The sequence below is a fragment of the Ceratotherium simum genome, chromosome 7 (genome assembly GCF_057802395.1).
Source record: "Ceratotherium simum simum isolate JZ-2026a chromosome 7, ASM5780239v1, whole genome shotgun sequence".
NCBI lineage: Eukaryota > Metazoa > Chordata > Mammalia > Perissodactyla > Rhinocerotidae > Ceratotherium > Ceratotherium simum.
In genome coordinates this window covers 1,789,843-1,803,032 of record NC_141906.1, presented here as the reverse complement: position 1 = coordinate 1,803,032, position 13,190 = coordinate 1,789,843, and the positions used below count along the sequence as shown (strand labels likewise).

Genomic DNA, 13,190 nt, shown 5'->3' with positions numbered 1-13,190 from the left:
GGGCCACCAAAGCGGAGCACACCAAACTTTAACTGCTGGGCCATCAGGGCTGGCTCCATGTGTAATTTTCTTATACTGTCCTTGTCAATGTTTGGTATCAAGTTTATCCTAGCCTCATGAAGTGAGTTAGGAAGTGTTGCTTGTTCTGTAATCATCTGAAATACTTATTCCTTCCATGTTTGGAAGAATTTGCCAGTGAAACTCTTTGGTCATGGTGTTCTCTTTGTGGGGAGATTTTAACTACTGCTTCTATTTCTTCTCTGATTATTGCACTATTCAGGCTTTCCATTTCTTCTTGACTCCGTTCTGTTAAATTACTTTTGTCCAAGCATTTGACCATTTTATTTATTTATGTTATAATATGTATTACCATTACATTACTTATAATACCCTTTTATTATTTTATTAATCTCTCAGCATCTATATTTATATCTTTCTTTTATTCCTAATATTATTTACCTTTACTCTTTTTTTGTTAATTAGTTTGGCCAGGTAAATCCATTTTATTAATACTTTAAAAGAAGAGCCAATTTTTGACATGTTGATTCTGTTTTATATGTATCATGTATTGTATCGATTTCTCATCTAATTTACCATTTCCTTCCTTCTAATTCATTGAGTGCATTCTGCTGTTATTTTTCTAACTTCCCAGGTTGGATGCTTATCTCATTAATTTTTAGCTCCTCTCCTTTTTCAATATAAGTATTTAAGGTCACAAATTTCCCTCAAGTGCATTTTAGGTGCATCCTGCACATTTTACTTTGGTTCTAAATATTTCTTTTTGAAATTTTCATGATGATTTCTTCATTGCCCTATGAGTTAGTTAAAATAGCTTTTAAAATTTCCCAGTATAGGGCCTCTACATCTGCTGGCATGTAGACCAATAAGACCAAGACATGTGGCCTTTAGTTTATGGAAGGAGAACATTATTAAAAAGCTAGTACAATAAGTAATAATTTACTAGCTTATATCCCCTCGAAAAATCGTTAAACACTTGCAATTATACTGAACAATCACAAAGTTCAGGAAAATGTGTTTTAAATAAATTATAAACATTATCTGAAAGTTGTGTAGATCAAATATTCTGAAATGGCATCTAATTATAATGCTCTCATTTGTTTTTGAGATGACTGAGTAAATAACACTAATTGCATTTAATTAAGAGAAAAGCAGTATAAATAAATGTTTAAAAATCTCATGATGTTTTTCAGTCTAATGTTTTTTCCTTTATTTTTTAATATAATATTTTGCTTAGTAAATGTGTTCATAACAGTGACATACAATGAGGCTAACATCACACTTCTAAAAAAGAGAAATTTGAATTAATGAAGTTTTATTGTACTCCTGACCTTCACTGAGAACCGGTATGGAATTTAAATTATAAAGGGCAGACTATCAAGTGTTTATCTGGATATGTGTCTATTATTACGAATGGAGCAACATGGGGTCACTTTTTCTTACTACTGTTACTGAGAAGAAATACCAAAGGTTAGGACAAACTAATTGTATATTTTCATCGGAAACCCTCCTATTGCATAAAGGTTTTACTTAACATGCGAAGTGGTGGAGGAGTGGATCGCATAACTTCTTCAAGAAGTAAGTTCAGGATTGATCTGTAACTCTCATACAACAAAGAAATTAAGCAATTCAGAGCAAATCAACATTTGCACTAGTTTTAGACATAAACTATCATGAAGCAAGAGTGGGAGAGACGGAGGAGAATAGTCTTCGCATTACAAAATTACTGTCACATTGAAGTCTTGGTGTAAAATAGCTAATCTTTCTCCCTTTCTGTCTTTCTGAACCATGGAAGGGAAAGCCAAGAGACATAGGATTCTCCCTTGAGCTTAGTCCGTGCGAACTGTCAGCTCACAGTTAGGATGTGAAACTAAGATTTTTTTTTCAATATTCCAAGCATGCTAGAATTCTGATGAACTTGTCTGAAATGTGCTATCTCAGCTCCTAGTTATTTTTAGATCCTTCCACTCCCTAAACATGTCCCATGACGAGTGGTAACCACTGCAGATGTGGCTTGAGCACCCCGGGAGCACTGCTGGCTTCAGGAGGCTTCCTTTGCTTTCCAGTTAGGTGACAGAAGCCCAGGAGTCTTCTTTTTTTTAATATGAGACATCACAGAAACCCAACCAAAGAGATGAAGAATTTCCATGGGTTTCAAAACTTTTTCCAAATGTGTGAGCTTTCCCTGGCAGCTCTTCTTTTAAGGGATATATATATTTTTTTTTGGTGAGGAAGATCAGCCCTGAGCTAACGTCTGCCAATCCTCCTCTTTTTGCTGAGGAAGACTGGCCCTGGGCTAACATCCGTGCACATCTTCCTCCACTTTACATGGGAGGCTGCCACAGCACGGCTCTCCAAGCGGTGCATCAGTGCGCGCCTGGGATCATGAACCGGTGAACTCCGGGCTGCCACAGCGGAGCGCACGCACTTAACCGCTTGCGCCACCCGGCCGGCCCCACCCTTTAAGGGATTTTAAACCTTGTTCTAACGTTTCAGGCACTTTCACTTTGTCCTTCATAGAAAGAGAAATATGGCGCCAGGATAATGAAGGACAAAACACCCGTGGATTAAGCTGGCTGGAGAGCCGTTTCCTCCCCTCCACTCTCCCCTTTGGGATTCCAGGTTCCACTGGTTTCTTTGTTGGTTTTCTCTGTGTCCAGCTCCTCCAAGCACAGCCACACTGTCAAGAGACCTTTGAGGGGCCGGTTCCTGACACTGATGATTCTGCTTTCCTTTTTCTCCTCTCTCTCCTAAACAGTGATCTAAATTTCTTAGTGAAATTGGCCCACCTTCATCTATTTATTATTAATAAACTAACAGATTCTTCAATTTTCTCTCTTGGGTCTTCCTAACTTTCCTTTTTTTTCCCTTTATACTGACAGCTAATTATCATCATTTCTTAACAGATTCATAAAATGTGCGCTTTTAACTTTCTTTTAACATGGGCCCCTCCAAATAGATATATTTTCATTTGGTAACTTAGAAATTTTAAAATCACTATCCAGTGGCTCATTCCAAAATCTTAAGTCTCTTCAGACTCACTTTTTGCACTGATTTCATCCTTGAATATGAAAATCCATTGCTCCTTACCTTTAAGTGTTTACAACTACAACTTCTCAATTTACAACTTTTCCCCCAGGGAGTAAGAAAATAACTTGAGTTCCTAGAAATTATTCCAGTGAACTTAGTCACAGAATAAACTAAAATAATTCATTAATCTTTTGTTTTTAGAAAGTTTTAACATATTTTTAAAATACCGATATCCTAAGATACATGAAATTCTATTTGCTCCTAAGACATAGTATCAATTGCCTTTTAGGATGAACAATATTTTACAGTAAGAACAGCATGAAATCAGTTCTAAGAGCAGCTGTCACCACTGAGAGGTAAATAGTTTGGTATTAATGCAGTCTGGGTCACCCCAAAAATAATTCACATTGTCCGTATTTCCCTAAATCTTCCCTTGGTCATCAGTTTATTTTGAAAGTTTCTTGTCAAGGAATTTTAGCAGGAGAATTTGAGTCTCACTCAGGATAGTGTTTCTTAGACGGTTTTCCTAGACTCAATCTTTTGACTTAATTTTCAGGCCCTTTCAGACAATCGGCCTGGCTCACTTTCCTCATGCGGCCGTGTGACTGAACAAGCTGGCTCAGCAACAGCCTTGGTTTCTGGGCACCAAACTTTCCCTGTGAGTTTCTTCTTTCTCCCTTCTTTGTCCTTCTTCATCAAGTCTGCCTCCTTCTTTTCTGGTTCCTTCCTTTTTGACACACAGCCTATACCTCTTAAACTGTGACCTCCATGAAGGTAGGAACCATGTCGATCTCCTTCTTTGCTCTGTCTGCATTGACTAAATAGACAATAAATAACGGTTAGATAAGTAGTGAGGCTGGAAGATTAAATCTGGAATAAAGTTAGCACATATATTCTTACAGTGACCAAAGTGTTCTGAATCCTACAATATGAATGTCACACTTCCTAGTCGCAGTTTATTTATATGGCAAGTCTTTCCAAACAAAATGTTAATTGCATTTAATTATACACTGACAAAATCATCCTTTTGCTTAAAAAATTAATTATGTGGAAATGGGACTGGAGAAAAATATTGTTCCATCAGATAAGAAGGATCCAGACTTCAAGTAAAACAAATTGCATTTAATTTGAATAAGAACTATCTGAATTCCCTGCTTGGTAAGTATTTTCTTCTCTTCCTCAAACATTTCAAGAAATAGCAGGACCCTCAGGCTGAGTCATTCTGAAATGTATAGTCAATTTGTCTCACTTTAGCTAATTTAGTGCCTTACTCCTTTCCCTTCAGTTTACAAGTGAGGGCCAGACTTTTGTTGAAGTATAGTGACTTCTCCACTCCACCCAAAAGTTACTGGGCCGTTTGAATGGCTGGAGAACTTTGAAGTAGTCCATTTTCATTCCTAAGATCATTTAGCTGTCACATCCCAGACTATTAGAAAAATGTTATTTTTTTAAGGTAAATGTTAAAAGGAACCCGGTTAAATTAGGTTTCCTAATGAAAGTACCATTCATCATTTAAATCAATGAATTAATTAACTGAATTACTTTACTTGTATACTGAGGTTAAAAAATTGTAAGCACAATATCTGTGAAATTTGCAATAGTCACAGTTTTCTCTCTTTCCTGATATGAGAAAGTACACTTCCTTACCAGGCATCCCTGTCCACCCCCATCCCATTAGGTGGGTACGAAACTTGATATTCCAGTTCAAGGTGTCCCAGTTTCTGTCAATTTGGAAAAGCCTTTTTTGTTTATTTTTTAGCTCTGTGCTTTCGGATACATATTCAATTGAATTGAAGGTTCAAACTTCTTACCAGAACTGCTGTTTCCTTTCAAGGATATACCCCTCCTTTCCCCTTCCCCAACGTGGTTTCTGGGTGTAGATGAAAGTTCAATGAACCGTATACCACCGAGAAAGGGGTCCAGGGTCTATACTGTGGGTACTCGTCCTCGATCCTCAGAGACCCCTAAGGATACGCCTCTTGTCCTCTTTAGCCACTGGGCAACTGCTGGCACTTGCTCACCACCAGTTGAGGAGAAAGTTATCCTTCATGCTCTCTGGGTTTCAGCCTCTGCCCTTCCTGAACCTCTGAAGAAAAATCTACAATTAGTACAATTCATGGTTTTTCTCTTGGCCTATTGGTCTCTCTGTGCCACCCCTCCAGCCTTGGCTCCACGTTGTCTCTCAATACTGCTGCAAACCCTGAGTCTGAGATCATAACTCATCTAGCCACTGGCTCAGGCCACCCAACCCACAGCCTCTGGTGTTTTGAAGAACTCCTTCCTCTCTCAACAAAGGTCAGCTTTCTAGATTGTTGCTTCACTACAGTCTAAATATAAGAGCATCTTTAGGGGCCAGCCCCATGTCTTAGCGGTTAAGTGTGTGCGCTCTTCTACTGGCGGCCCGGGTTTCGGATCCCGGGCGCACACCGACACACCACTTCTCCAGCCATGCTGTGGCGGCGTCCCACATACAGCAACTAGAAGGATGTGCAACTATGACATACAACTATCTACTGGGGCTTTGGGGGAAAAAAAGGAGGAGTGTTGGCAATAGATATTAGCTCAGAGCCAGTCTTCCTCAGCAAAAAGAGGAGGATTAGCATGGACGTTAGTTCCTGATCTTCCTCACACACACAAAAAAAAGAGCATCTTTGGGGCCCTGAGCAATGACTTCTTAGTTTCAGATCCCATCCTTACTTCCCTTACAGCAGTGAGCCTCATTGATTCAATCAGTGAGGAGGCACAGGGAATTGTGATTTAAGGAGAAAGAAAAACTTGGTTGAGACCAGAAAATATGATAAAACAACTTAAAAAAATCAGGATAAAATATTTTTAAAAAATCTTTTAGAACATATCATTGGCCTAGCAATAAAGCAAGACAGCCTAGAGACCCAGAGAGGTAAACACAGGGCTGCAGCTGGGTTTTCTCTCAAAGGTGAATGCTAAAGGAAACCTGGTTAACTTGAGGGAATTTTCCAAACCCCAGTGAACTGCTGCTTCCACGGTCTTGCAGGGGACAAATTTCAGAGCTGAGCCTAGGTGGGAAGTCTGAAAGGAGATCCTCTCCTCTCATAAAACAAGAATCACAATAGGATAAATTTCGTTGCAAAGGCAATCCAGAGAGATACCTCTCCAGGTGGTTGCAAGTAAAACAGACATCAAACATTTTCTCTGTGTGGAAGAGAAAAATAATCTTCATTGTGAATTCATACCACAGGCTGACCCACCCCTGGAGTTTAAATAGACAAATATGAAGAGAAAATTAGTAATCTGAAAGAAAAATATCTGAAAATATGAAGCAAAAATGCATCAGAAGGAGGCAAAGAAATGGAAAATATGAAAGAGAAGTTAAGAGACAAGAGGTCAAAATGGGAAGGTCTAGCATACACCTAATCAGAGTTTTCTATAAAGAATGGAGGGGGGATACAGGAGGGAGAATATTTGATGAGACAATGGGTGATTATTTTCCACAAATGATACAAGACATCAATCCACAGATTCAAGAACCCCAAGCAGGAAAAACAAAAAGAAATCCTCTCTCAGACAGAATATGGTGAAACTGAAGAATACTAAAGAAAAGAGAAGATTCTAAAAGCAGTCAAGGAGAAAAGATAGATTACCTTCAAAGGGATATTAGAACGATAGCCCACTCCTCAGCAACGACAATAAGGGCAGATGTCAGAGCATCCCTGACATCTTCACTTGCTAAGTATAAAGACCTTCTGTGAATGAGGGCAAAACACAGACGTTTCCAGAGAAGTAAAAACTGACTTTGCTACCAGTAGCTGACAGAAGAGTGTGCTGGGCAAAGGAAAGTAACCCCAGTCAGAAGGACCGTGATGTAAGAAGGATTTATAAGGAGAAAGAGGAAAAATTGGGGGTAAATCTAAATAAATATTAACTACATACAACAATGTTAATATCTTGTGGAAATTTTTACAAAGATAAAATTAAAATACATGACAACAAAAGTGTATAAGTTGCAAATCAAATGAATCAAGGTAAAGTATTCTAATCTTCTCAATTATCTGAGAGAAGAGTAAATGTATCTGTTAACTTCAGATTTTGATCATTTACACATGTAAGCTAAAATGTTCAGAGTAACACCCACAACAGAAGAATGGAAATAGAGGATACAATTTCAAAACCAGTAGATGAGAAAACTGTGAGGAAAAAAACACTCTGAAAGAATATAAGAATGGAGAAAAAATAAAACAGAGAAAAAACAAAACAAATAAAAAGCAAATAACAATCCAAATATGTCTGTTATTACAATAAATAGAAAAGACCAAATCTTTTAGTTTAGAGAGAAAGATTGTCAGACCATATTCTAAAATTAACTAGATGCTGATTACTGGAGACCCCCCTAAAAGAGAAGAATATACAAATATAGAAAGTAAAAGGATAGAAAGAAGATATACGAGGCAAATAACCAAAAAAAGCTATTTCAATTAGTATTAGATAATTGAGACTTCTACGGGAGCTAGAGAGAGTCTACATAATGATAAAGGTTTCAATTCACCAATTATAAAGATATAACATTTTTGAACATGTGTGTCTATGATCTAAATTTCAAAACACATAAAGTAACATTTGACAGACTACAAGAAGAAATAGATAAATTAATCTCCATAATGGAAGACTTAAATGCATTCTCCCTAATTAATTGATTGAACAACAGAATTAATTGATCTCTCACACCTAACAACTGCAAATCAAAACCTGCAGGGGATTCTCATAAGCAGTGACCACGTCCTGGGCCTGAAGATAAGTCTCAACAATCACGTCTTATACCAAGCGATACCACCTCATTAAGTCGGCCGCTGGGAAGGACCGGCCACATGTAGGTGAGCTTATTCCAGAGAGGATTTTCAACTCTGGAATGTTTCCACTGGCCTGGCTTACTGTTCCCTTCATGCTTTATGGCCCACCTAAAACAAAATAAAAGACAGAAAGGGATTTAGCAAGGTTAAATATCACTCCAAAATATTCATTGAGCACTTCTCTTGAACTAGGTAAAGACTCAATGTGAATTAAAAATCCAAATCTGATAACTTACTGTGCACAAGAGACACAAATGAAAGTATTCTTAAAATGAAAAAATAAAAATTTAAAAATCAGGAAAAACTGGAGATGTAATAATTGAAAGTGGAACTTGAGGCAAAAGGCAAAGTAGAATAACAGTCATTTTATAACAACAATGACTTACACAACAATAAACAGAAAAAAATCAAGCAAAACTTTTTAGACATTCAAAGAGATGTAGATATAATTATTATGGGAGACATCATCACATGAATGATAAATTATGAACTACCAGGTAAATTTTTTTGTTTTTTGTTTTTTTGAGGAAGATTAGCCCTAAGCTAACATCTGTTGCCATTCCTCCTCTTTTTTTTTTTTTTTTTTTTTTTTTGCTGAGAAAGACTGGCCCTAGACTAACATCCGTGCCCATGTTCCTCTACTTTATATGGGACACTGCCACAGCACGGCTTGATAAGCGGTGCATCAGTCCACGCCCGGGATCCGAACCTGCGAACCCCGGGCCACCGAAGCAGAGCACGTGAACTTAACTGCTACACCACTGGGCTGGCCCCCCAGGTAAATGTTTTTAAGTAATAAATAAGGACATAAAATATCTGACTGCTATAACTAATAAATGTAATATGACCATTTATTTATATACACTGCAATCTTTCTCAACAATTCTTGGAACATTTGTAATATGTGCCACATACTAACAAAATAAACTTCAATACAGTTTTAAAATGAAAATTGAACAAGCCACACTTTGTGGCAAATGAAAGAATAAAATTAAATATAAATGAAAGTTTGATTTTATAATTTCAACCACAAGATAATTTTAAAAACAGTCTCTCTCCCAAAATACCATTATACCAGTTAGGGGAAAAAAATAGCATGATCAATACCTATTTAGAAAGCAACAAAAATAATAATGATGAAAATTTAAAGGATACATCTAGAATTATATTCAAAGGTAAATTCATAATGTTAAATGCTTATTTAATAAGAGCTAAATAGAGAAGGGAAATTAAAAAAGCATTCAACTCAATAATTTATTTCAAATATATATATAATATATATATTTGTCCCATGGAAAAAAGATGAAGGAAATAATAAAGATTCAAATAGAAAGAAATAATTTATAAAATAGAACATCAGTAGAATGGTTCAAAGAAATGTTTTTGAAATAAAAAATAAAATAGCAAATATCTTGCAAATAAATCTAGATTAATAAAAATATAATACAAACCAAATAAGAAGATTGAGCTAAATATTTAGCTTAGAGAAGGTTAAGAGTATATTATGCATGAGTATGTTAATAAATGCAAAAATTCTTATGAAATAAATAAATTGAAAAAACTCATAGATTTGAAATAGAAAACATACTCTTGCTCATATAACTTCACAGGTCACGGAATAGTTCATTTTCATGCAATATAGAATATTCTAAACCACAAAGATACAGAAAACTAGCTAATGCATTCCATGAAGGGGAGATAAGCTTCATCATAAAGTCAGTCACTGGTAATTTAAGAAGTAATATGGCAATCTCACTTAAAATTAAAGATGTGAAATTCCTAAATCAATATTAGCCAATAATATTTAACGTTATGACAAGAGAATAATCACTCTAGTTAAGTAATACTGAGCCTAGAAATGAAATGATGGACATTTATTAATATAACAAATCACTGATTAATGAATGAGAAAACAGGAGCAGCCATCACTCATAATTTTCTAGCACCCGTCATGGTCATCTGAGCCCGAAAGTTTTCTGAGATCGCCCAGCCCCATCAGAACCATCTGCAGCATTCAACCTTATGTGCGAGGGCCCAGGTTTCCCATAAGCTTGCTGGAAATTCTTGGGGCCGGGACACCGCGGGGTGGTGGTGGCAGGAAAGACCTGTGCCTTACCGACGTGGAACCTGTCCTCCATGACTGTAGAGCTGTCTGTGCTCCTATCTGAGACCAACACTCCCGCCTGCGCCCAGATCCTTATCCTCTCTCATCTAGAACTTTGTTCCTGCCCTGAACTACTAATGTGCCTGCCTTTCTGGGTCATTCCATCTGCATAATGTCTGACAGCTTGATATCATTAAAAAAAAAAAGAAGAACTTTCTCTATACCCTACATCCACCTCCACCTTATCACCTTACTGCTTTGTGTCCATTTCCAGCAAATTCCTTAAAGGACTCATCTCTTCTTCTCCTCCTTTTCCTCTTAAACGAATTCCAATTACACTTTCACGTCTGAACTCCAGTGAAACTTCCCCATCAGGGTCTTAACATTACCCATGCCAAAGGTCATTTCTTAAGATCTGACTGAAGTAACAGCCGTGTCTAACAAATGGTCATTCCCTCCTTAAAACACTTTCTTCACTTGAATTCCACGAAACCACATTCTCCTAATTTTCTCCCATGCTAGTAGCCAAAATTGTTAGTCCCCAAATGTGTGTTAGATGGTGGGAAATAAATCCTATGAAAATCCAGGGCCTGCCACATCAGTCGAGTTTTTAGATGTCCATTGGTCTGATGCATGGAGGGACATCATTGTAAGGTGAAGGACAGGATTTTGGTGAAAAAATTCATCCTCCTGGTTGCAGTGCCATATAACTTCAGCCCATCAGGGTGTCTTTAAAAGGAGCTGGTCAAGTTCAACTTACACAGTTATTAAACATTCACACAGAGCAAAGGCCATTAGGCTGCAGAGTTCCAGCCCAGCGCGTGAGCTTTCGTGTAAAAGCAACAGACCTCTGAACATTCTGCTCCATAAATACGGAGCTGACAGACCCCTAACTGCAATGGCGCTAGCCGGCCCAGCTGTGACGACTGCCCGTGTGCATAACAGAAATCAGAACTTCATGGCGTCAGGAAGGACTCTGGAATCTGAATTCTGACAGCCAGCACTAGGTGGAGACAGCGACTCGTGCAACGCTTGCAGGCAGCCTTCTTCTGCCTTTTGAGAACTGATTTCTAGTTAATATTTTCCATTCTTCTCTTCAATGCAGAAAAGGCTGTTCTTAAACAATTGGTATTTTTAATAGAAACGTTATATATAACAAAACATCTCAGGCTTCAGAAGGACCTACTAGAAAACACACACACCCTACAAGGTAGCCAAATAAGGTTCAAAGGCAAGTTTATTTATTTAAAATAGTGTCTTTATTACCCCTGCCTTTCCATTAAAGGCAAAATTCTATATACGATACCTCATGCGTATCTACCCCCATGGATAGGAGTATGACCAAAGTTAAAAGATCCTCCTGGATTTATCTGAACCTAAAAGATCAAAAATTAGGATCGTTCTTCAACATGTTGGTTGACCGATATCCCCTCCCACAAAAACAAAGTCCAGAATTGATCAGATCGATTTCAGTCTGATTAATGGAGTCAGAGCGCCACCAGAATGCTCTAATCAATTAATCTCATAAAGGCATGGGAAACAAAAACAATTTATCTCGATAATGTTTTTGGAGTCCAGTGCCTTTGACAGACTTTGGCATTGTGGCAGCCTATGAGAAATTGTGTGAGACTGTGACAAAAGGTGTTATTTTGTACTCCTGGAAATAAATACTAAAATAAAAACAAACCTAAATCTGCCCCAGATGAAGAGAAATAGTCTTTTTTCACATTCTATCAGGACACAGTTATATTGAACATAGTAATAAAATATGACGTAAATACATAGTTGGATCTGATAAATTATAAATACTCTGGCAAATTCCAACTTAAATCAGCAGTGTCTAACAAACATGCCTATGATCAGATTCACATCCCACAACTGTCAAAGAAACTCTTTAACTCTTTAGGTCCTTACACTAGGACCTATTTATTTATTTAACTGGTCACTTTTCATTTTTTAAGGTTATCTAAGCAACAAGATTAGACATAAAATTCATCTATAATTAATTTAAAATTGCATGGTTCCTCAGAAACAGTGAAAGCATGTTATTCTTATAGAACAATAATAGACTCCATGGACTGATTTTGATAGAAATCAGTTTATAAGACTAACTTTAAGTACCTCATCTCTGAAAAAAAGAAAGGGATAGGAGAAAGAAATGGGCAGATTGCAGTAATAATATTAATAATAATAGTAACTATCTGCTTTGATGGGATTTAATCACAGCCCAACAAATTCCCATGGATGGGAACTGTTTTGAGGCTTTCTAAGGGTCTGGGTCCCTAGACAGGGAAGAAATATTCAAAATTGGGAACTACACACACAGCTAACCTTAAACACTGTGTAAGGGTTAAAAGATTAGATACATAGCTGGAAACCTAGATCCATCACATCACTTTCTCGTCTTTTACCAGTACCACTGTATGAAATATTTTAGGCTACATTTATTTTGCAATTTATACTGAATATTAAAGGTAAACTTAATAGTGTATGTAAATAATTATTTTTAAGATTTAAGTTTTAAATAACTTTAACAGAAACAAGGCACTGAAGACTGCAGTGTTATTAATTTATAAGCTAAAATTTACAAAGATCAGGTAACTTCTGTATATTAAACACTATTCTACATTATTCTACTTTATTCTTGGAATATTTTATATAAACTAATAACTACACTTGGAATTTGTTCTTCTGTCATATATTCCCATTGGCCCTATCTCTTTACATTATTTTAACAACTAGCTACTTACATAAGACAGAGACTGGATTTCAATGGCAGCTAAGGGCTAAGGGGAGAACTCTAGGATCATGTTTCCATCGTGCATAACTGGGAATTTCTAACAATGAGAAATCTTTCCAACAACTACACTGAAAAGAACATTTGTTTCATAATAATTTCCATGATTTTATATGATATTCCTCTCAATTGAAGATCACTAATTAAGCCTTTTAACACAATCCAAAGTTATTTTTTAAAAGATCAATTATGAAATATGGTAGAAACCTATAGTACATTAATGATAATTGCCAGCAATATATACGTATTTAGTCTAGAAAAATAAATGGATTACAGATAGATATAACGTCAAACCTGACATTTTTTGCAAGTTTGCTTTTTAAAATGTCTTTGACCTGCTCTATTTTGTTTTCTTTTTCTAGCTGATTGAGCTTCCTGGTTATTTAGATTCTGGATACATAGAAGTAATCTACATTCA

The 13,190-nt window shown here is 36.6% G+C and overlaps 1 protein-coding gene across 1 annotated transcript in view; it reads right to left on the bottom strand.

Annotated features, from left to right (window-relative positions):
• DCDC1 (doublecortin domain containing 1) overlaps positions 1 to 13,190 on the bottom strand; it is a 392,270-nt gene that overhangs the window by 61,866 nt on the left and 317,214 nt on the right. The window contains exon 19 of the mRNA XM_087433962.1: positions 7,856 to 7,979. Within this exon, the coding sequence (XP_087290088.1) occupies positions 7,856 to 7,979 (124 nt within the window). The remainder of the gene's footprint in view (positions 1 to 7,855; positions 7,980 to 13,190) is intronic.